This window comes from Tachypleus tridentatus, chromosome 6, assembly GCF_004210375.1.
Source record: "Tachypleus tridentatus isolate NWPU-2018 chromosome 6, ASM421037v1, whole genome shotgun sequence".
Lineage (NCBI taxonomy): Eukaryota > Metazoa > Arthropoda > Merostomata > Xiphosura > Limulidae > Tachypleus > Tachypleus tridentatus.
In genome coordinates this window covers 168,109,729-168,135,739 of record NC_134830.1, presented here as the reverse complement: position 1 = coordinate 168,135,739, position 26,011 = coordinate 168,109,729, and the positions used below count along the sequence as shown (strand labels likewise).

The window sequence follows — 26,011 nt, the reverse complement described above, 5'->3', positions numbered from 1 at the left end:
ATGCATTGACAGTTAACAACCGTAACAAATAATCCAACAGTAACCAGTTGCATACCAAAAATTACCAAACTAAGTTATAAAACCAAATATCTGTCACTTACAACAATTTTGTTCGTACATATATTACCCATGACGAAGGGCAATAAAATATTCCGGACATAAGTAATCACCACCTCAATTACTTCATCACTTACAGGACACGATAAACAACCATAATTGAGCAATTTTCTTCCCCAACCGGAAATCTTTCAATATATTCTAGACATCATCAACAGTTGTGTGCAGGAAGAAACGCTCAGATAATTAAATGTAAGCAAACTGTTAACTCTAGAGCTTCTTTCACTGTGTCTACGGATAATTAAAAACCCTAGCTACAGCAGTTTGAATTAAACACATTAGAAAAGTTCAAAAAGAAAAATCGAATCTTTTAAGTTTTCATTGAGCGCATTCAACTGTTCACAAAACTGTTTGGAAGTTTCAGTGAAACTAAAGAGATTCTATCAGGGTTCCTCTATGAGTAATGTGATTTTTTTAAAAATTAATTTCAAATAGTTTTCCCGACTAATTGATATTTTTTTCACAATCAAACAAATTGTAAATAGATATTTAGTTCTTAATATGAATGTTTTAGGTACTGTTACATAGCAACTATACAGTTTCTTTAAAACTGATAGAAAATCAAAGTACAGATTTTGTGTTCTTTGTTTTGCATTTCGCGCGAAGCTACACTAAGGCTATCTGCGCTAGTCGTCCCTAATTTAGCAGTGCAAAACTAGAGGGAAGGCAGCTAGTTAGCACCACCCACCGCCAACTCTTGGACTACTTTTTTACCAACGAATAGTGGGATTGGTCGTCACATTATAATGCCCTCACGGCTGAAAAAGCGAGCATATTTGGTATGACGGGGATTCGAACGTGCAACCGTCGTATTACGAGTCGAGTGACTTAACCATCTGGCCATGCCTGGCATTTTGTGTTGTCAAATAAGTAGTACCTAAATGTACTTCAAAGTTTTCTTGAAGCATTTTGTAGACCTATGATAAAAATTGTTGCTTATTTTAATGTATATATCTACTTATTTACTCACATATGCCTAATGTAAATGTTCTCTCTACTTCCTTTTTCTTATGGCCCAGCATGGTCAGGTGGGTAAAAGCGTTCAAATTCCTGTCATACCACACATGCTTGCCCTCTCAGCCGTGGGGAAATTATAATGTTACGGTGAATCCCACTAGTGATTCGTTTGTAAAACAGTATCCCAAGAGTTGGGGGTGATGACTAGCTGCCTTCCCTCTAGTCTTACACTACTAAATTTGGGACGGCTAGCGCAGATAGCTCTGGTGTTGTTTTGCCCGAAATTCAGAAAACAAACCATTTTCTTAACTAAATTTAATTTGGTAAAAAAATTGGATTCGACATATGTAAAAACCTACCTTATTAAATTTGGGTTTTTATACTTTGTTATTTTAATTAAAGTGAAATGTTATTTTGTTAGATGGTTTAGTCAAGACAACCCGCTAATACTTCAACCTAGATGAGTTCTGAAACGGGATTTCCAGATGTTCGTCTTTCCTTCCAACTACTCTTAACGCTTAGTCGCCAGCTATTGTTTCGTTTACTTTTATGGCTGTCGCAACTCTGATAGTTTTCAGCATGTGTATTTTTGGGGTGTGCTTAAAATTTGCTAGGCCTAACACACAGCTACATTATTTGTTTTAGATTATCATATGTGAAGTAAGTTACTGTTTTCGATAATTATTAATATGCTATAAAACTAAATTTAGTTAGTGAAAAATGTAGTGTGCTTAAATATGAATATAGAAATATAGTATGACGATCGTGATATTTGTTCACTAAATTATCGTCTGCAGTCTTTGCAGACCAGTATAGCGCCATCTAGCAATATCATTATAAAATAATATTCAGGATATTCCCGAAGGAAGTAAAGGTGCTTTAACAATATTTCTAAACAAAAACAATTCAAGAAAAAAACTTTATGACACACCCTATTCTAGCACCATTTTATAGCAAACTCAAACAGAGCTCAGCATAAATAAGTTTGTCAGTCAAATTGTGTTAGGATAATAGGGTAAATTAAAATGATATAAATAAGTTAGATCATTTGTATTTAATGAGGCGCAAAGCAATGAAAAGATTATTCACATGAATATTTAAAAATAGAAGATTTATTTTTCAGAAATTTCAAGAAAACTACTTCAGGATTACGTACATTAGTCACCCCTAATTTTAAAATGAGGCTGTAAGGACGGCAACCAGCTAACACCATCCACCACCAGACCTCAGGGTACTCTTGTCAAATCAAATAGTGGGATTTAGCCACGTGAACTATGTAGGCATACGACAGTCCTCTCTCAGTGATGTTCTGAACCACTTCAGAACATTAACTCTACTTATGTAATTCTTTTACGTAAGATAAATGATACAATAAATTATAACATTAATAAAGTAAAAAAAAATGTGCGTTCAATTGTTCCGTATAACATTACGACTAAGACTGTTTAGGGGCACCTATTTTTTGACTTTTATGGGCCTTAAAAATACGGAAGCTGCATCTGTATAACAGGCGAGCCCCTGGGGTCTGGTCCTAAATGTTTTAATTTTGTGTCTTATAAGTGAGTCTAAACGAAACGAGACTGAATATCATCGAACGGGCCACTGGATATAAAAGAACTAATTGTAGATACCTAACATGTAGCCTTGTGCTCAGGCAGTTCTCTGTGGCAAATGCCCTACATGACGTCACTTATACGTATGCTACTGATTTAACCATCTCTCTTATAGCGCAACCAAGAACCCAAAAGTATAGAGCATGGTTTTGTGGCATCGGAACATGCACCATTAATGTGAAAAATTATTGTCTGGACATGTTCACGTACGAATTATGCTCAGCTCAAAACACACAAAAAATTGTAATAGTTGTAAAACCTACCAAAAGCGATGCTTTATAATACCATTTATATGTGTAAATCATATTTGTTTACTATTTTTAACTAAAAACATTGCTTCTGTTTAAGACTTAACCGTTTTAAAAGGCGTGTTCAGTTTTCATGACTATCTATTAAAGCACGGGGAATTTTTCTTAACCTTGCTGGCCTGGCATGGCCAAGCGCATAAGGCGTGAGACTCGTAATCCGAAGGTCACGGGTTCGCGCCCTCGTCGCGCTAAACATACTCGACCTCCCAGCCGTGGGGGCGTATAATGTGACGGTCAATCCCACTATTCGTTGGTAAAAGAGTAGCCCAAGAGTTGGCGGTGGGTGGTGATGACTAGCTGACTTCCCTCTAGTCTTACACTGCTAAATTAGGGACGGCTTTCACAGATAGCCCTCGAGTAGCTTTGTGCGAAATTCCAAAACAAACTTAACCTTGCTATGACTATGACCCTCCAAAACTTAATCAGTTCTAAGTAGAGTCATAATCCATATGTATATTAGCTTTCGTGAAAATCCATTCAGCTGTTTTCCGTAAATTTTGCTGACAAATACACACACGTATAAAAACAGTTAAGTGTGTGAGGTATATTTGTAGTTTCAAAATGTAATAGGTACATTTGTACTTTTAATGCGTGTGGTACCCCAATGGGATAGCGGTAACTCTCCTCATTTAGAACGCTAAAATCAGGGATTTGACTCTCCTCGGTGGACACAGTAAATAGCCGCTGTAGCTTTGCTACAAGAAAAACATACATTAATGTGTGTGAGGTAGATTAGTAGTTTCGAAGTATGTAAGGTACATATGTAATTTCAAAGTGTGTTAAGTGCATCAGTAATTTCGAAGTGTAAGAAGTGGATCAGTAGTTTCGAAGTGTGTGAGGCACATTTGTTCTTTCAAATTGTGTAAAGTGTATCAGTAGTTTCTAAGTGTGTAAAGTGTTTCAGTAGTTTCTAAGTGTGTAAAGTGCATCAGTAATTTCTAAGTGTAAGAAGTGGATCAGTAGTTTCGAAGTGTGTGAGGTACATTTGTTCTTTCAAAGTGTACATATAAATTTCCGTGAACTTAAGAGATTATAAGCTGTTAAAAGTATGAAAATTCGACACGTGAAATAGTCTGGTACGATTTAAATGAAGAAATAACTTGAAAGTATAGCATGTTTAAATCTGAGAGAAAAGCTAACCACATATAGAATGTAATAATGTCCTGTAAACCATCTATTTATTATGTAATTCATTTACTTGGTAAATTGGAAGGACTGGGATACATCATTCAAATATTCTCCATTCTTCCTAAATACTCGGCCCAACACTTATTGGTGGAAAGGCTGGAATTTTAACAAGATGGTTATGAGTCTCATGAAACAGTTCTTTTCCCAGTTCATGAATTATAACGAAATATGGATCCCGAAACAAACAAACGAATAATTTGATTGTGATTGTATTCTGTCAAGTGTAAGAAAAATAACAATAAATATGTGAGTGAAGCTTATGGGCTGCATTCTGCATGTGGGGCATATAATAAACCTATGAAGTGTATAAATATGAAGACATCCAAAATAAATCTATTCCACTAACTATGGCCGAATAGTTTGAATAGAACAAACCAGGGCTTTGTTCTAACTTCCTGCCATAAATCACCCAACATAAATTCTTGGTTTCAACGTTTAAACATTTTCGAATAGTCCCCCTCATAAAAACTAAAACAAACAACAACAATAACTCCATTTAAGATAATTGAAAGCTCTATCACAGCCTTCTAGTCGTTAATAACTAACCGACCTATTGAAAGAGTAATTAACAAGGCCCGGCATGGCCAGCTACACGAGGGCAATCTGCGCTAGCCATCCCTAATATTGCAGTGTAAGACTAGAGGAAGGGCAGCTAGTCATCACTACCCTCTGCCAACTCTTAGGCTACTCTTTTACCAACGAATAATGGGATTGACCGTCACATTATAACGCCCCCATTGCTGAAAGAGCGAGCATGTTTGGTGTGACAGGGATTCAAACCCGCGATCCTTGGATTACGAGTCGAGTGCCTTAACCACCTGGACATGCCGGACCCAAATCAGAAGTATTTAGAGATAGTATTTCAAATCGTCTTCCACGAGTCACTGCCCACAAGGGTCGAGGGTTCAAATTACCGCCACACCAAACGTGCTCGCCCTTTCAGCCGTGGAGACGTTATAATTGACAATCAATCCCACTATTCGTTAGTAAAAGAGTAGCCCAAGAGTTGACGGTGGGTAGTGACGACTAACCGCCTTCCCTCTAGTCTTACATTGCTAAATTAGGAACGGCTAGCGCAGATAGTCCTCAAGTAACTTTACGCGAAATTAAAAACAAACCAAACCTAACCCTTTTCGTTAAATGATACACTTTTGGGAAGTTTTAATTTTGGAATTACTTTAAAGGCCACAAGTAACAAAAATAAAATGAAATGGAAGATAATTCAGAAAGAAGAATTGTGACTATTGGAGAGATACATATTATTTACGTTTCGTGGGTTTAAATATTCCTATAAGTTCTGGCTTTCCTCAGTTTCTTATGACGATCACAAGCATTTTGTCAACCACGTTGCCGTGAAACCTTCAGCACTTCCCTCTGCTTAACAGACCGTAAAGCTGCGGGAAACCAAGGCGTGAAGCCAGGAGAACAAATGACTGTCAACTATTCTATTTATCTACAAGCATAACAGAAAACTTTCGGAATTCGAGCCTTCAAGTGTAAGTGATTTTGACGGATTGTGTTATTTATAATTAGGAGACGTTTCTGAAAGACCTTGTTATGCACGTGATCTACAACTTCGTGGATATCGTGTTTTCTGGGAGTTTGTAAAGCAAAGAAAAAAAAAAAAAGGCCACACTGCACTTACTGGAAGTTAAATTAATCCCGTCAAAAATATGCACAACATCGAGTACTTTCTATAGTAACGCGCGAAGACAGTTATTAGTTTTGGCCTATGGTTTGTAACATTTGAATTGAAGCACATAGTTTGAAAAAGAGACAACTTTTTACTTTTCAGAGTTTTCTCCACTTCTCACCTCCAGGAATCAAAATATTGTTTTCTTTTGTGTAGAATTTTTTGTTGTTTTTAGCTCAAAGCTATACATTAAGCTATTTCTTCGTCCACCACCAGGAACTGAATCCCAGATTTTAGTCTAAAAATTTATCACTGACCTATTCGGGTGTTTATGCAGAATTACTTTGTGTATTATATACATCTAGTTTTAAAAGTATATGTAATTATATAGTGTATTGTTTGTCATTGTATGAGTTGTTGATATGGGAAATAATGTACTTAAAGAGCAAAATAATGGTTGTATTACAATCGTACCCACCATCAGCAAAACAGTATGTCTGCAGACTGCCAACGCTAGCAACCAGGTTTCGATAACCGTGGTGAGCAGAGCTCATATAACCCATTGTGTAACTTTGTGCTTAAATTTAAACATACACATTTCCAATCATGTTATACTCACAGTTCACTGTCCCTTTCTGTATCCATATTTTAATTAGCTTATAACTATTCCTATGAAGAATTGGTTAAAAGACATTTATTTTTACAAAGTGTTTTAATTGCTGGTAATCGATAACACACAAATTTAAGAATATGTTTAGTTTCTAACTGACAGCATGGAACATTCTTCCTTTGCCTCTCTCGGTTTCTTTGTTTTCTCTCACATCTTTTCGTATCCGTTTTTGCATTGAACTTCTGTACTTTTTATATTCCTTTTTCAAACCCAAGCCAAACCAATTTCTATTTTTTTTCTGTCTTTAGTTCTGTTTCCTCTTATACTGAATTGTAACATTTCGTAACCGTAAGAGGTCTCTCATTCTCCATTCTGGCTGAACTTAGAAAATTGAATGCTGTACTATCTCACTCCAGTCATTTTCTAATATTAAACTTACTTATCTGTAGCGCCCTGATTTCTTATATATTGACCAACGTCCAGCGCTGTCTCACACTCTCTCAACTTCAACCGATGTCATCTTACACCTAACTTCATAAGAGAATATATATATATATATATTGTTCACGCTCTTTATACATTCCTAACTTGATCTTAAAGTATAAAGGTCCACCTTTTGAAAGCACTAGGGTTATAGGGTTTTATCACGTTATAGATAGTTTGTTTTTTATATCTATTGCTAAATCCTATAGTATCATTAATATTCCTACAAATTTTAATATTGCGTCAAAGGAGTAACATTCATTAAACGTCGGCCCGGCATGGCCAGATGGTTAAGGAGCTCGACTCGTAATCTAAGGGTCGCGGGTTCGAATCTCTGTTACACCAAATATGCTCGCCCTTTCAGTCGTGGGGGTGTTATAATGTTACAGTCAATCCCACTATTCGTTGGTAAAAGAGTAGCCCAAGAGTTGGCGGTGGGTGGTAACGACTACATATCTTCCCTCTAGTCTTATACTGCTAAATTAGGGACGGCTAGCGCAGGTAGCTCTCGTGTAGCTTTGCGCGAAATTCAAAACCATACAAACAGTCATTAAACGTATATTGCAGTCGCGTGTCAACTTTCCCTATAACCACACATAAAGAAATATATTTCAGTGCATGACACTTGTTCTGTTGTTCAGTTTGCTTTAGTGCCTTTAACCTGTTCAGTGCCGTAGACGAGACAACTCGTCCAAGCCGATCGGTAACACAGTACCACGGACGAGTTAATTCGTTCTCAATAATACCTAACTTCAACGCTAGATGCCAGCACCATACATGCATTTGACCTACTTACAAATTATTTTACTTTCGATCGAAAATGGCGTCACGAAAAAAATTACAAAATGAAAAATCATTAGAGTTGTATTGTAGCAGCTGATATTGACGCTTATTTTCCTTGGCGAAGTTTAGTAGTTATATTTAACACAGAAACAGCAAGAACGACAGACGTAAATTAATGCACTTTTTGCTAATCTCCCGTAACAAAAATGTAAAAAATTGGAAACCGCCATATAGTTGTGTGTGAGGTATTACACACGTTTTACTCACTATGTAGTGAGCCATTATTTAACCCTAACGGTGCCGACGTATATATATAAATATATACATGAAGAGTGGTTGAATGTTTTTTAAACTCTCGACCTAGTCAGACACGCGTTTTTTGTCTCTTTCGTACGCGAGTTTCTCAGCGTGTGCATCAACCGCTCCAGTCGGACCACTCGTGTCTTGTTAGTTTAGTTTTGCTTCACTTGTTAAGATGAATAAACCACCTCTCTTCCATGTTTAAAATTTAGCAGAGTACAGATAAACGAGCCAAATGTTTCATTTGTTATTATTTTATTACATTTACAATATAGAAGTTCAGAAGACAGCGTTATTTATAGAAATTAATGGTGTTAACAGAATATTGCTGTCGAAAATGTTTATGCTTTTCTTATCTCTTGTAAAGGGCTCGGCATGACCTGTGAGGGTCGCGGGTTCGAATCTCTGTCACACCAATACGCTCGCCCTTTCAGCCGTGGGAATGTTATAATGTGACGCTCAGTCCCACTTTTCGTTGGTAAAAAGGGTTGCCCAGGAGTTGGCGGTGGGTAGTGAAGACAATTTGCCTTCGATCTAGTCTTTCACCGCAAAATTAGGTACGGCTATCGCAGATAGCCCTCTTGTAACTTTGAGCGAAATTCAAAAACAAACAAACAAACAGTGTATTGCCTGCATCTGTTGCCCTAACAGAAAAACAACGAGGGATAAAGAAAATTTAACCTAAAACAACAGTTTAATTTAATATTAACTAACAATGTCGTTCTGTCATTTATGTCTTTAAAACGCGTAAAGATTTAGTCACTAAACGCACACACTTCACATGCATGTCCATCATTGTGACTGATAGTGTGTCAACGTCATTTATAAAAAAAAAAAAGAAACATTACGTCATTCAATAAGTGCATCCATATTGACAACTTAATCAATGCACTAAAACCAGAGTTAATCAAATATTTATTTACTACTAATGAAGCGGATGTGACTAATTGAAACACGAGACAATTGTTCAATGACCGCAGAAAACGCCATCTGAGAGCAGCATGACAAACTATTATCAAGTTTATCACGTATCAAATTTAAATGTTGGTGTTTTTCCGACCCTTTTAATAGTTCATTTCTATTACTGAACGATTTTGCATCTTAAAAGAAAAAATTTACATATCTTATGATGTATTGCTCAAAAGTAACATTCCACATTCATTTTGGTTTTCGCGTTCGAAGCAGAGCTGAAGATGTAGAACTGTGCGACAAGATAAAGTAAAACATAATATTTAATAACGTTTCTCGGTTTGCAAGATGTCATCAGTCCAGACCATAAGGAACAATAAAAGGTTAAACGTACGTCTAGGCATGTCCGAAACCTTGACCGATTCAATAATGAAGATCAGTTTCTTGCTTGATATATTTTTACTTGTACAAAAATCTTCTATAGTTCTGGAGAGGAGAATATTGTTCTTGTTCTGGTCAGTGGTCATCACTACAAAATAAGGATGGCTGTCTGAACCATAGAGGTCTCTGACTTGCTTGTTTGTTTATTAATTTTTCGCAAAGCTACACGAGGGCTATGTGCGCTAGCCGTCCCTAATTTAGCAGTGTAAGACTAGAGGGAAGGCAGCTAGTCATCACCACCCATCGCCAACTCTTGGGCTACTCTTTTACCAACGAATAGTGGGATTGACCATAACTTTATAACGCCCCTACGGATAAAAGGGCGAGCATGTTTGGTGTGACAGGGATTCGAATCTGCGACCCTCAGATTGCGAGTCAAACGGCTTAACCACCTGGCCATGCTGAGCCGTCTTTGACTTGGCTACACATCTAACGTGTCACATCAGATGCTCAACGTCTTTGGTGTTGACCACAAAGTGAACGACGCTATGTCTATTCAGTGATCGAAACCTGAATTTTAACTTTCAAGACCAAAACCTCAACGCTAAGCTATCGGAAGGCAATTGCCCTTTAGAATAAAAACACTAAATACATAAAAAATAACAAAAAATGTAATTTTTTCCAGCATAATACTGCATGTTATATATCAATAGTCTTATGGACGAATTATTTTCACAGTACATCTTAATCAACACGGTATACCTTAATCAGCTCAGATCTTCAAATTCAATTAAACTGAAGCATCTTACGTCGTTTTGGATGGAAACCAGAAACCCTGAAGTTCAATTAGAAGTATTTTATTTGTTGAAATCATGAATGTAAATATATTTTAAAGGTGCAGAAACGACGGTAATTTAGGGTAACTAAATTATAGACATCAGTAAATAAAACTGTTACACTTGGAATTCTGGCTTGGATAGCTGGTCAACTACCTACCTGAAATGACCCAGGACCTTTAACTACGTTGAACCACCTGAATGGATTGTAAATCAGATTAATTTCACATATAATGAAGATATCTAGCAAGAGTTATAATGTGTTACGTTATCAAGCACTGTTGCGCAGCTAATCAGTTAATATGACTCATTCAAGTGTCAGTAGCAATCGTGGGAAAAACGCGTAAATTGTGTAAAACTATTGTTAAACTCCATTATTCTGAGTAAAATAAATTGCTGTTATAAAAATGATAAAATGACGTCATAAAACGTTGATTGATTTAAATGGTTATGCAAATGTTTTTAGATTAAATTTATATATAAATAACTTTGGTTTCCTCGTCAGTTAAATTGTGACATGATGATTATCGCGAATGTCAGTTGAGAATAATTATAGTTAACCTGCAAGACCACGAGTACTTGCTCAGAAAGGTTTTCTCACAGAAGCAGAAAATGAAGAAAGAGTAGAGAAAATAATTACACAGTCAGTTCAAAACCCGAGTTAAAAAATTTCTTATTATATTAGTCTTTATGATTCAGTGTTTGCTCGAGAGAAATAACGGATAATCTCTAAACACTTGTTAACTGAGATTTTTTTACCGTAAAACTTGATTTATTTAATTTAGAAGGTGTGGTTTGTTTTGAATTTCGCGTAGCCTTACACGAGGGTTACACTTAAATAGAAAAATAAAAAAGAATGAACGTGACTACCATCCTAGTATCGAAGAATCACACAGCAGGACAAATTACGACACACGTAGTGAATATTTTAGACTGACGTGTCTTTTCATTTAGTAACAGAACATTAAAATGACAGATAGTTGTTCAGTATTCTTTATGTTATATAATGAGCGGATTATTAAACAACAGTAATGTTAGCATAAAAGTCTGTTTGTTTAAGAGGTGGATATTAATGGTTAATAAATTGAACGTTTTACTAGCATGTTTAGCGCAATAAAAAATCCCCGCTGGTACAGAGGTAAGTCTACGGATTTACAACGCTAAAATCTGGGACTCGATTCCTCTCATAGGACTCAGCAGATAGTCCGATGTGGCTTTGCTATAAGAAAACACACAATACACACACAATAAAAAAGCGGCTTAATTATACCAAAAATAAACTTCCTAGGACTTTCTAAGAAAGTTTTTAATATCAAGAGACCGGTTATTGATAGCATCTAAATATTTATATTATACCATACTTATTACTTTATATACATCTGAAACAAAATTATAAAGTTTTAACAAAAAAGGAACTGTCAGGCTTCACTTCTGAGTTTGTTCACGTTTGGTTACACCACGAATATTTGCTGTTTTCTAATACGGAGGAATATATATTAACATCAGCAAGTGAACTTCAAAAATATATTAACATCAGCAAGTGAACTTCAAAAATATATTAACATCAGCAAGTGAACTTCAAAAATATATTAACATCAGCAAGTGAACTTCAAAAGGTAATCATATTGAACTTCAAAAATTTTAACTTTCAAATTTATTAAATCAGCAAGTGAAGTTCAAAAGGTACTATTGTTCACTTTAAGATTTTGGTAAAGTCCACAGCTCAAGATGGTTTCCACAGCCACTCTACGCTCGGTCGCTTCACGTTCTTTTGCACTAGTTTTGTAAGAAAAATGAAATTGCTAGGTAGTTTTTAACTTTTGACTGGTTACGACGATATTGTCAGATTTACAGGCTAAGAGCTTGTTTATTAATTAAATAAAACCTTATTACGCAGAGGCACCTTATGGTTAAAGTATGTCCGTCCCTACTGTGGACAAGAAGACAAACAGTTGTTAGAGCCTCCCAACCAAAGCAGTTATGTTTGACAAAATAACGGAACTGAGTATCGTTCTTATAATGCACCCGTAACTGAGATTCCATGTTTGGTAGTACCACGTCTCAAATCCAAAAACTCTCAGATCCCAGCAACTGGCTGATTACTAAGTCATTTTTGTACTCACAAACTAAGATAAACCCTAGTGGTGTCAACTTATACTGTGTTTCAAGATACATAATCCAACGGGTAAATTAATTAAAGCCACAGTAACAAGATATTTCGTATTTGCTACGCAAAATTCAAATAAGTTTGATCAAACAAAACTTTCTTCAGAAGTTTATAAAATGACATGATATCAAAGCCACCATGAATATCTGATTTGTTGGAAAGAGAAACCAGAGGTTCTGACTTCCATGTCTCAAAACAAGAATAAAATACTAAAACCTTCACTGAATCTGTTCTGGTAGGTATCCAGGAAGTTGGCGAGTTGCCAAGATAGACGTGCTCTAGGATTACTCATACAAAAACGGACCCAGACAATCCTAAGTTTAGAATTATGTAGTTCAAGGTTTTGTACATCGTTTTGTCTGGAGCTGGTCTCTAAGTATTAATAATTGAATTTATGGAGATTTTAATTAAGTTACGAGTATACAGAGTTTGAGTCGTTGTAATAAAAGGATTTTGAATACGCAAATTAACACGACATGGGACAGTCACAGTTCATAAGAAGTACTGGTGGAACGGAATGTATCAGAATCACATTTTGACATTGTTTGGTATTTTTAGGTTTTATTTTAGCACCGAAACTGAGCACTTTTAGAAATGGTTTATAACAATCCTTTCCGACGCAATATATTCGTCGTCAGATCATAGAAATATATTCAGATTGGATGTTTAGAATTTTCAAGTCGGGAATACACTTTGTGCATAATGGCATTAGAAAACAAAGGATTATAGTTCAACCTGGGGCACCAGGACTCTCCAGAAAGAGACCTACAAGAAATCCTTCCTGCAGCCTCTTGTAACTAGTGATGATCCATGAACGTAAACCAAATGTCAGTGATAAAAATTGTCTATGTTCCCCTGGCCAGTGTTTACAACATGACCAAAAAAGGATCTCTATCTGGAAAAGAAGCCAACAGGGTATGTGTTCACCAAGATAAGTTTCCATTAATACCTAAGTTAAACTGCTCAAGAGTCTAAGCTGTCACAAACAGCTGGAAAATTAAAAGGGCATCCATGTTATCCAACATCAAGACAAGTCGGGCGAAAATTGGCCCAGGGAAACTCTTGTCCTCGTATACTAGATGGATTATGGAAAGCAAACAGAGGAAAGTGACGTACTTTGGATATGACAGTCTTCATGGATATATGTTCAGTAGAAACTAAGCTACAGAACTCTTGTCAAGATACATGTTCGTCAGAAAAAGAATGGTCAGACACACCCCGTGAATTACAATTACGAGAAATACGGTTCCAAACTCGTTTCAAAATAACCAACTACTGTACCACACGTGTTTAAAAGTACTCTATATCTTTGAATCTCTTACTCTACTGTGTAGGTAGATACTCTAACAGGGTAGTATTAGTATCTACCTGATTTTATATTTCAATGTTATTTGGATTTACTGGGGGAGGGTCATAAATAATTTTGTAATTTGTTCGTATACACTGTGAATGTAATTATAAGATTTTTCAGAACCTACTATAACATTATTTACAGTCTGTAAATCTTGTTTGTCTGTGTTTCTTGCAACCAGTGAAACAAATTCCTCAAGCGGTATTGTAAGATCTGAAACAGTTTCATCGTGTCACAGATGGTTCATGGATCTAAGAATTATACGGTGACGAACAGTTGGTGAGGTGTCAAGCGCTAACCTTGTTTCTCAGAAACAATCGAATGTAAAAATAACACAAATCAGTTTCACAAGTTAATATTTAGCCTACATTCTCTTCGATTTCAGTCCTGCCTAACATCGACGTGGCATGCTTTCATTAAGTTTGTGCAGATATTCCTGAGTGACATCCTTCTTTGAGTACTTCTAAAGTTCATCTTCCCTGTTTGGCTTGTGATCTTTCGTTGATCGGTTTAACTCAGCCCATAAATCTTTAATTGGATTGATATCAGGTGATTGACCAGGCTGTTTCATTACACCAATTCTCTTATTTCTAAAATATCTTTTAACAACTCCACAATTACAGAGGAACATATTTGATTATTTGTAGGCTAATTGTAACAAGAAGATCTAATAAACTACAACAGGTGTACAAAACTTTTTATAAGAAAATGTAGCTAAAATCATGAAAAGTTCAGGTGTTAATGGAGGTCAGTGTTAAAACTAGGAATTGCGATCGTAGTTGAACAGATCTCGTCAAGTGTTTTCTACAAAGATATAGTGTTTTATATATTTTTCTGTTATCTAATAAAATATATAACAAATTAACGACATTTTCAGAGAAGGTACTTTTTGTACACTCCCTGTACACTTGTTAATTAAACATTAAAAGCTAAACTGCAAAGTTAACCAAGAGTTCTTAAGGTAAGTAATCGACTTCATGACGTCACATACATAACATCACGTCATGAGATCTGCATAAAGACAATAGAATAGAGGGAAACATACAAATATTCCAACTGCCACCGAAAACGGTCCGGCATGACCAGGTGGTTAAGCACTAGACTCGTAATCTGAGGGTTGCGGGTTCGAATCCCCGTCGCACCAAATATGTTTTCCTTTTCAGCCGTGGGGGCGTTATAATTTTACGGTCAATCCTACTATTCGTTGGTAAAAGAGTAGCCCAAGAGTTGGCGGTGAGTGGTGATGACTAGCTGCCTTACCTCTAGTCTTACACTGCTAAATTAGGGAAGGCTATAGCAGATAGCCCTCGTGTAGCTTTGCGCGAAATTCGAAACAAGTTAAACCAAGCCAGTGAAAACTACATAAATTAAATAAAAAAATAAGTAAAATAAACTCAAAATGAAATGAAATTACAGAATTTAAACAAGAATAAAAATAAACCATAATGAACATCATTACTACTCCTACCACCTATTACAATATGAGAACAAAGAAAATAATTAAAAGACGTTCAGTAGAATTTAAAACAAATCTGTTAAGTCAATGTGCAGGTAACCTGTATAGTATTGCACTCTTGTCTACTATTACTTATGCCAGCTATCATGGAAGCATAATATGCTATCAACAGCTAAGAAAGTAACAACTGAAAGATGTGTTGTTAGTCACTATGGTTATCACCTGATGTTTTTAAGCATTATAAACGTAACCATAATGCACTGAAATAAAGGATATTGGAAAGCATCTTATTTTTCTGTAAAGAATAACTTTTGATGAACTTATAAAAACTACTTGCGGTGTAATTGCATTTAATAAAACTGCCTTTGTCGAAATATGTTGTTGTTGTTTTGTTGTTTTGAAGTAAGCACAAAGCTACACAATGGACTATCTGTGCTTTGCCCACCACGGGTATCGAAACCCGGTTTTTAGCGTCGTAAGTTCGGAGACATACTGCTGAATCACTAGGGCGCCTCGAAATATGAAGATATCTTTACATGGTAATCGGTATCAAACAAATTCCACCAAGATCCTTTTGTTACAGTGACATCTCTAAAATTATATTGGTTTTCTTTAAATTGTCTTGTATTTGTTTGCTATATAGCACGAAGCTACACAATGGACTATTTGTCCTCTGCTCGCCACGTATATCCAAACTCGATTTTTAATGTTATTAGCATACCAATTTAAATTGTCTTCTTATGTGTGTAATTACAGATTATTTGTAGTGCATATTCCTGTACTAAAACTGATTTTATGGTGAAAAATAAGATTATTTAATATATAATCCAATTTCAACTAACTTTAGGCACATTATTTATATAAAGTTGAAGTTTTCAAGTTGTCCACCCACTCAAAATCCCTTATTTTAAGCCTTGTCTTTGGAGCACTTTACATAGTTTTCTCCTATCTGCAATAGATCTATCCAATAATCCTATAAAATTCAGATATCGTGACACAATATATAGTTGCTTTTTTTTCAATTGGAGAACTGTATGTTTTCTCAGGAAGGTTTTTCAGACAATCCTCAGAAATAAAAAATTCCAAAAGCTTTCAGCATAATGGTTTGTCAGATTTCCTGGTAATCGTCAGCTGCTTAGACTAAATGTAATATCTTTAGGGTCTGATCTAACAATTTCATCTGTCCTAGCTGTGAATATATCAAGTTTTATGTGCCTTGTGGTAATTCCATTATAACTCAATTTGACAAATTTAGCCATCATTGCAAGGCCTCAGACTAATGTCTTGCCTTCACATATCCCTCTAGAGCTTAAAAAGTATTAGTTGTACTACTGTTGATCTTTTAACCAACCAACTTTTCTAAATGAGTAGCAATATCTTACCATGAACTACTTACTACCTTGTAGTTCACAAACACTTTATTCCTACCTACGTAAAACCGAAACACGCACACCACATATATACAGCATCCCCAAACCTCATAAACCAGGTTGTTCATTACGACCAATAATGTCCACATATGAATTGTTTAAATATAATCTTGGTAAATACATAGCATGGGCATTCTCCAAATATATAATATCAGCCAGCTCATTCATCAAAGACTCTTTTAATTTCAAATCTAACCTTAATCAACTTAATCATAAAGCCTTAATGGCCGGTTTCGATGTTATATCCCTCTTTACAGAAGTCCCAACAGCTGCAGCCTGCAAGATAGTCTTAGAACTCCGTATCCGAGACCCTAACCCATCAACAGAGATTCCCAGCAACCAATTAGCAACCCTCATAGAATTCACCACGATAAAGACAAACTTCATGTTCAACAACCAAAACTATATACAAACAAATGGCCTAAGCATGGGCAACCCAGTATCACCAGTTCTAGCCAATATTTTTATGACACAAGTTGAAACACAAGCAATTAACACAGCATTACATCCACCACTATACTGTTACAGATATGTAGATGACACGGTTGCGGGATTCAAATCTACAGAACACATACTTAATTTTTTCAATCACATTAACTCTATACATCCCAACATTAACTTCACATGTGAACAGGAAGAAAGCAATCAAATATCATTTCTGAACCTCAAAATTACAAGAACCGACACACAATTCAAAACAGAAATCCACCGAAAAATCACCCATACTGGACTATACATTCCTTGGGACTCAGAACATGAAACAAAACAAAAACTCAACATACTAAGAAACCAAATAAACACAGCCATAAAACTGTGCTCACCAGATAAAATTAACGATGAATTAGACAAAATAAAACAATACTTCATCAACATCAATAAGTTTCCTCCACAAACCGTAGAAAACATTATACGCACACACCTAGACAGAAAGCAAAATCAACCAACTAAAGTAAATATATCTCACGAATCAAAAAATTACGAAACCATATACTACTGTATATCATATATTCCTGACATCAGCAAACAAATAACCAACATTTGGCAAAAATTAGTAACAAAATACGACATTCTAGTTAATACCAAATTTATTCAAAAACCAGGCACAAAACTTAGGTCTATACTATGTAAAAACTACACTGACAAACATCACATTAACATTATTTACAAAATACAATGTGATAACTGCCACGACTTCTATATTGGAGAAACAAGTAGAAAAATGGAAACCAGATTCAAAGAACATAAAAAGTCACCTTCACACGTTTTCGAACACTGCAAATCAAATAAACACAACATAACCATAGAAAATATTCAAATACTAAATAAAGAAACAAACATAAACAAACACAAAATTAAAGAAGCCTTACTTATACAACAACTTAAACCCAAAATAAACCAATATAAAGGAACGCCTTTATACCTATATTAAAATAATAATATAAATAAAATTATATATTCAAACATCTAACACCGCCCTCTACATTCCGACACTCAGTTACACAACCCCTTTCAAACATGTGGTCAGCTTCCGGTCAGTTACCTCTTTCTTTGTGAACCTGACGATGACCGAAGAAGGTCGAAACGTTGTTCGCTCTTCTATGTAAAATATTTTTTCAACCCAAACGAGCCGTTTTTCCATATAAATTTCTCAACAAGTGGGTTTCTCGACATCACTGATTAGTGACTGGTATGTCCATGTTGTTACACTATTAGTAAAACCATCCTTTCAAGCCTCTGGAGGCATAGTGAACCATTTGAGATTAGAATTTTTGACTAACATTGAGAATGAGTAATTTTATGCCTCTCGTAATGGGTCAGTAGCAGTGATAAAGGCAAGAAGAACAGTGGAATAGCTGCAGTGGACATTGCCGCTTACAACTGATGGCATGTCAAAACTATCTTACATGAAGGAACGTTTGAAAACGTGCAGAAGGTTTATATATGTAAAAACGGCTGGTATGAGTAGAGAAAACTCTACCCATACCAGCCGATTTTACATATATATTTTTTCTACAAGTGGGTTTTCTCGTTATCACGGTGCAGAAGGTTTAATATTGAACTATTGTAATTTTTGTTTAATTACATTCACAGTGAAAAAAAAACCTCTTAATGTTGTTTGGTATTTGATTAGGTCCATGAATTTTAACTAGTGCAACGTTACATGTCTTGAAATCCTGATGCTATCTTTATTTATTAAGGTGTACTTATTACAGGGATAGAAGAATCATTCTTTTGCACAGGAATGTGTAAAAACCAACCAGTTCTCAATGGAACTATCATATCATATTAATAATATTTATATTTCTTTGTTAACACTCCCATGGTCTCTCCGCTACTGACTGCTTTCTATTATTATGCAACATACCCCGCTCAAAAAACACAGGGTAACAAATAAGTTGCAAAAGTTTGTTGAAAGAACATTTAACTCAGTTTGATTTGTAAAAATTGTAATTCACAAACTCAATCAAAATTTATTGCCAACAGTTCAAATTGTTTTTGTGACTGTGCAATGTTTCTAGAAAATATACCAAAGGTTTATTATTCTGTTTGTAATAGAAAATATTTCCTAATGCATAATATACATATCTTTAGATTATTAAAAATAGTGTGATAACTGATTAATGTTAGAGATGATATTACTTTTTTTGTAGGACCTCAAGGAAAGAGAGGAAGAAGAGGGTTAAAGGTCTGGTTCTTTACTAAGTATTGTTTTCGTAGGATATTTTCAATACATAAATATTCGTAGATATGTAACAAAAAAACAACAACAGTTAATTTCTTCTTGATAGCATTAGTCGTTTATCAGGTTTTTCCAGTGTAGAAAAAACAGTTGTGACTTGTTAAAATATGTTTTTATGCGCCATACTTTTAGGTATTTAGAAAAACACACGTTTGGTTAAAAAACAAATATGAAAGGTATAAACTTCATGGATATCATAAAGTACCGTATTTCCCAGCGTCGAAGACGCACTCCCATTTTGATTAGCTAAATTTTGAAAAAAAAAAAGATAAACATGAGAATAAGTTCGCAGATATTCCAGTGGTAAATAAAAAGTATACACTTTCAAAGTTAGATATAAGCATACAGCTCACAAAAAATGATTTATGTACTGTAAGTTTCTAAACAATCCACGAAACATCTTGGTAAGATTGGCGGAAGTAATAACGTTATTCTGAGCCTGAGAAGTTAAAAAGAGTGCCAGTATTACAGCACTATATATACAGTGACCTGTTCTTGTTTATTTATTTGTTATTTAATAATAAGTATCTTATACATTTCATTCTGGGCCATATAGAGGAGCTAGTATCGAAACGCTTCCTAAACTTAATTAGGCCTATGAACAACGTAACCTTCGGCTTGGAAGACGTATGATAAATTTTTGAGACTTATTTTTGGGAAAAAATAGCGTCTTGGACTCCGGGAAATACGGTAATTTCTACCTTTTGAAGGTGCAGTTACGTATTAAATCTATTTATTTATTATAATTTATTCATGTATTTATTATAATTTATTTATTTAAATCTCCGATTTATTATACTAACGTATTACTATTTCAAGTAACCAGAAATTATAATTTAGAAGTTATATAAATGTTGATACGTATCAATTTTATGGTATTTGCCAGTAAGATTGAAACACATAATTTTCCTTTTATGTATATTTACAAAAAAAAAAAGAAGAAAAAAATACAATTGATAATAACGGTTATTACTAATACGAGGTCTGTTCGAGTTCGAGTTTCACTGTGTGGGTATTTGGGTATTTTATGTTTGATACCCAGGAGGGTCAGGTACATTAGACCTCTTCCTCCCTCCAGAACGTTGATAGCGTCTGTCGTTGTTTTTTTTTTATAGCTTTAGGCCAGAGTAAAAGTATAACATTGTACTCAGACCCATTTCAGGGCACAATCTATGCATGGACGCACAAGTTTGTTTTTTTTTCCTTTAATTATTTCTTTTGTATTTTTTTCTTTATGTTTTTTATTTTTTGTATTTTTCATATATACATGTTTTTTTTTCTCCTTTTTCTTCTTATGTTGTTTTTCTCCATGGAGAGAATGCTACTACTACTTGTAGTAACAATAACGAGGTCTGTTAAAAAAATACGCGGACTGTTTGAATTGCGCGGCTCCAGTTGGTTCCAGAGGAATCCGCTTGGTGTCGCTAGCTTCGCACAGATCAGCTGATTACGACGCCATTTCTCAATTGCAGATATCTTCATTTGTGTATTAGCTACGCGGTTTTACGTGAAGTGCAATTTTTTCGTTTGGCGGATTTCAGAATGAATGACCTGAAGGAGCAACGACTTGCTGTGAAATTTTGTGTCAAACTTGGAAAATCTGCGACTGAAACTTTTGCTATGCTCAACACTGCTTACGGTGATGTTGCTATGAAGCGTACGGCATGTTTCAAGTGGCATGAACGTTTTAAGGATGGTCGGCAGTCCATTGAAGATGATTAGCGTCCTGGACGTCCTTCCACGTCAACTGACGACCCACACGTCGACAAAATCAACACCCTGGTGCGGGCAAATCGACGTCTGACTGTCAGGAAGCTTGCTGAAGAGTGTGGGATATCAGTTGGATCTTGTTACGAGATTTCGACCGAAAAATTGAAGATGCACCGCGTTGCTGCGAAATTTGTGCCTCAGAACTCGTGAGTTTTTGGCCAAACACTCGATCACTGTTCTTCCCCACCCCACCCCCCTACTCACCTGACCTTGCTCCTTGCAATTTTTTCTTGTTCCCCAAACTCAAAAGACCCTTGAAAGGAAGAAGATTTGAGACGATTCCCGAGATTAAGGCAAATGCGACGAAGGAGCTGGAGGACATTACAAAAGAAGCGTACCAGGACTGTTTCAACAAGTGGAAACGCCGTTGGGATAAGTGTGTGCGTTCGGGAGGAGAGTACTTTGAAGGGGTCCCAGACCTGTAACTTCTAAATATAGTACATTTTGTTTTATGACGTCAGTCCGCGTATTTTTTGAACAACCCTCGTAGTTATTACAAATGCTGGTTTATATACAAGAGTTATATAAACTTACAAACAATATTGAGTCTTATATCTGGTACGGAACTATATCTTTTATCGATATAGTTTTTTGTTGATACACCAGTAAACTTCTTTTGACGGCTAGCTGAGCTTGAAGCACACGTAAGTTTCACCGGCGAGAATATCTAATGCCCTCGTAGAAATACTAATGTCCGAAGTTAACTAACTGAAGTTGAACAGTTTGTGATGTTCGAAATCTATAAACGTTTCTCCTTGATAGCGGCGTTCAAAGTCCAGTATATCTTGGTAGAAGTGCTCGTCTTGCTCCTCTGAGTATGCTCCCATATCCTCCTTGAATTTATCGAGATGAGCATCAAGGATATGGACTTTCAAGAACATCCTGAAACCCATTTTGCCATAGTTCTTCAGCAGAGCCCCAACCAGTTACACATAATTGTCGGCCTTGTGATTGCCCAAGAAGCCCCGAACCATTGCGACAAAGCTGCCTCAAGCTTTTTATTCCTTCCTACTTAGCTTCTTGGGAAATTCTGTGCACTCCAGGATCTTCTTTATTTGTGGTCCAACGAAGGCCCAGCTTTCACCTTTGCCTCAGACAGCTTAGGGAAGAAGTCTCTCTGATCAAGTCATTGAGGTCTCTTTGGTCGGGGTAGTATGAGTTTCTCTTACCAGCTGTACCTCTGAAATTGTAATCTGGATCTTCAACGTCTACCTCCTATTCTGACTTGCTGCTCTCTTCAAAGGATGGCTGCTTTCTCTCTGGCGTAGTTTGTACAAGGAGCTCAAGGCAGTGTGGCACTGGGGCGATGGATGATGGAAAGTCCGGATACATGATAGCAGATGCATTCTTGCCAGCCCAATGTTTGGAAGGGTCCACCATGTAGAAGTAGCAATTGCTTTAGTGGTCAGTAGGTTCATGCCAAATTCTTGGAATAGAGAACTTCATGGCTCTTTTTTACCCTCTGTACCATCCTGCAAAAGAACTAAATAGAATTGTTATTATGAAGAATAAATTTATTTCATCCACAACTAATGTGTAAGAGGTTCATGCAAAATATTTTATATGTGATATTTTTGTCAATACTATTGGAAATAAAAAACAATCAAAAGATATTTTAATTTTAAAAGGTTTTAAAATTTGTATAATATAAAATCTTACTATTCAAGCAAGCAAAAATTGTCTGTCTTGTCTTTAGAGTTTTTTTTTTTTACAGTGCTTGCAGGTAAAATGAGGTGCCCAGGTTTTGTCTTGACACCCGACAGGCATGCTGAAATATGCCTTGTAGGCTTCACACATTTTAACAGGTGCTGTCATGGAGTACTTTTTCGCTTTTGTTTTGATAAATTGGCCACATACATAGCAGAATGCATCTGGAGAATACTTGCAGCTTCTTGATTCCATCTCTGATAAAATCAGATAGGTCTATGTGTTCACTAAGACAGCTAGAACTGAGTGGTGAGCCCCTGTATATATATATTACTGTGGATAGTTCCAGAAAATTCTCATAAGTTCTGCAACATTCGAGAAAGTTCTTGAAAATTCTTGTAAGTTCAAGAAAATTCTCTATCAGCTACTCAGCCCTAAATCTGCCTGGAATGTTCTGGAAAATGGGTAAATTTGAAAATTTCGTTAACCAGGCCACAAAAGCAAAGTTAGAAGAGAAAAATAGGTCTTTCCCATTTATCTTAGGCATAAGTATTTGGAAAATAACACTTTCTGCCCAGGAACAAGAAAAAGTAAAAATTTTGTTACATAGTGTAATCTTCTTCTACTCTCTCTGGGCTAGCTGTTTTTATACAAATCATGTGTGTTTTTCAAAGCTGCAAACATATTTTGTTGATTCTTATTCTTAATAATTTTCTACAACTTTGGAGAACAGGCAAGACTTGCGAAATACCTTGTCAACAATGTACATCACATGCAAAAAAAGAAAACTATACTGAAACAAGCTAGGTATTAAAATAAATGTATAACGGTAAATCTGTTACAATGTGTAACATTTGTTTTAAATTCCACAACTACTGAGAAGAAATACTGTGTCAAATGATGAGATTAGGGTGTGAAATTTTACTCCAAGTCTAGAGTATAAAAATAAGTGCATCATATATTGCCAGGATTGAAATTTAGTGTGGAAAATATTGATGATACTTTGAGTATGAATTTGTTTGTCTGATAAGAAATGTGTAAAATTATGTTTTTGTATAACTATGTATTTCTGACTTGAAATAAGTACACTATTATATCTAGTAAAACTTTATATTTTCCTTTTCCCTTAGGGAACCATTGGGCCACCAGGAAGTCCTGGTTTTCCAGTAAGACTTATTTTTTTTTAGCATTTTTAACTGTTAACATGAAAGCAAAATAAAACGTTTTTAAACAGAAGTACTACTAACAATGAAATTACAATTACTTTTTTCTAACACTAAATATTTTAGCTAACTATACTGGTATCTTGAAATATGAAAAACATACTGTTCTCAGAGAATCAATCTATACTGTTTGGGGCATATGAAAAGAGTTGTTTTTTTGATCATATAAACCCAAGTATTAATATTTCAAATTCAAACTAAGTTAAAGTATTTTACTGAAATAATTTGGTTAACAGAACTTTAGAATCTTTAATTAGACACCTTGCCTCCTAGATGATAACTTAAGAGACTAAAAGTTATTGTAAAAGGTTTTGTTTTTTAAATGCCTAACATTTGACTTTATTTTTCCATTTATCAGCTGCATTGGTTTATTTTAAAACTGTTTGGATTAACAGATAATTAACTAATAGTTTATACAGAATATATGGTGAAAATGAGAGGGTATCATGTTTATAACATCCTGTGAAAACTGATTCTTTACAGAGCTGGCAGTTTAACATTTTGGAATAACATGGGGCTGTTCCATTCTCTAAACTAAATGACAATTAAAAAAATAAACCACTTTATTCCAGTCATTATCATTCACTTACTTGTGAAACTTTTTAAACTCACTTAAATTTACTGTTTATACAATTTCTAAAAGCACTACTTTGCAAAGACCAATCACCCTGTTAGAAAAATCACTGTTTTCATTGAAAAAAAAAAACAAACAAAAAACATCAACACTGCCAATTCACTTTACAATCTGAAATACCTCAATAAGATCCCTTCTAATTCTTTATTTTTGAAAGAGAAAGCAATTTGAGAGGTTTCAACCTCTTCCTGTATAATAACCCCTTCTTCTTGACATCAGTCTTTGAACCCTTTTCAACAGTAAAGTAAGGAGCCCAAGACTGAACATAATATTTTAATATGGCCTAACCAGTGATCTGTACAATGAAACTATAACCTCTTTAGGCTTGTATTCAATATTTCTTTAGATACGATATAAAATCTTATTTGCCCTAATACAAGCAACAGGACACTACTTAGATGGCTTTAGAGACTGATCAACTATTACACCAAGATCACTTTCCTTTATAACAATGTTAAGAATATTCCCATATAAATTATACTTATAATTCAAATTATGGTAATCCAGATATATTATTGTGCGTTTATTACAGTTAACCCATTTGCCATTTTTTTGCCCAACTATCTAAATGATCTAAATCCTTTTGTAAATCAGCAGCATCCTCTCCACAGCTAGCAACACGAAAGGCCTTAATATCATCAGCAAATTTAAATAATTTATTGACCAATCCTTTATCTACATTATTGATATAAATAAAAAAAAAGCAAAGGTCCTGAGGCTGACTCCTAAGATGCTCCACTTCTGATATTAATCCAGTTTGACTCCATTTGTAACATTACTATGTTTTTTTTTTCATCCAGCCACTTTTTTATCCAATTTGTTAATCCAGTTTGACTCCATTTGTAACATTACTATGCTTTTTTTCATCCAGCCACTCTTCTATCCAATTTGTTAATTTATTTTTCACTCCTATGGAAATAATATTTTATAACCTTTTATGTGGCACCTTGTCAAATGGTATCAGAAAATCAAGACATACCAAATCTACACCCTGACCCTCGTCTACATAACCAGTAATCTTTTCAAAGAATGTCAAAATATTTGTAAGACAAGATTTTCTTTCAGTGAAATCATGTAAAATTCCAAACTTTGTTAAATGATGTTGCAAAGCATCTTTTATTAGACTTTCCAAAACTTTTTTCCATAATTGGTATAAGACTAATGAGTCTATAATTACTGGAACAATTTTTATCACCTCCCTTGAAAATGGGAGTTACTTTAGCTAACTTCTAGTCCTCTGGTCCCTGCCCATTATTCAAGGACAGACAAAAAATGGTTGCAAGTGGCTTACATATCCAATCTTTAATTGCTTTTAAACTTTTGTGGAAATATTACCTGGCTCAAGAGCCCTGTCATTTTTTTAAACTTCCTAATTTTTTATTAACCAACTTTGAATTGATGAAATCATTTTGTTTGATGACATTTATCAACTGTTTAAGATGCAGGATACTGCTTTACTTTTCATTAGTAAAAAC

The 26,011-nt window shown here is 35.1% G+C and overlaps 1 protein-coding gene across 1 annotated transcript in view; it reads left to right on the top strand.

Moving 5' to 3' along the window:
* LOC143251810 (uncharacterized) overlaps positions 1-26,011 on the top strand; it is a 121,149-nt gene that overhangs the window by 68,595 nt on the left and 26,543 nt on the right. Inside the window, exons 3-4 of the mRNA XM_076503053.1 lie at positions 19,174-19,208; positions 23,810-23,845. Coding sequence (XP_076359168.1) covers positions 19,174-19,208; positions 23,810-23,845 — 71 coding nt within the window. The remainder of the gene's footprint in view (positions 1-19,173; positions 19,209-23,809; positions 23,846-26,011) is intronic.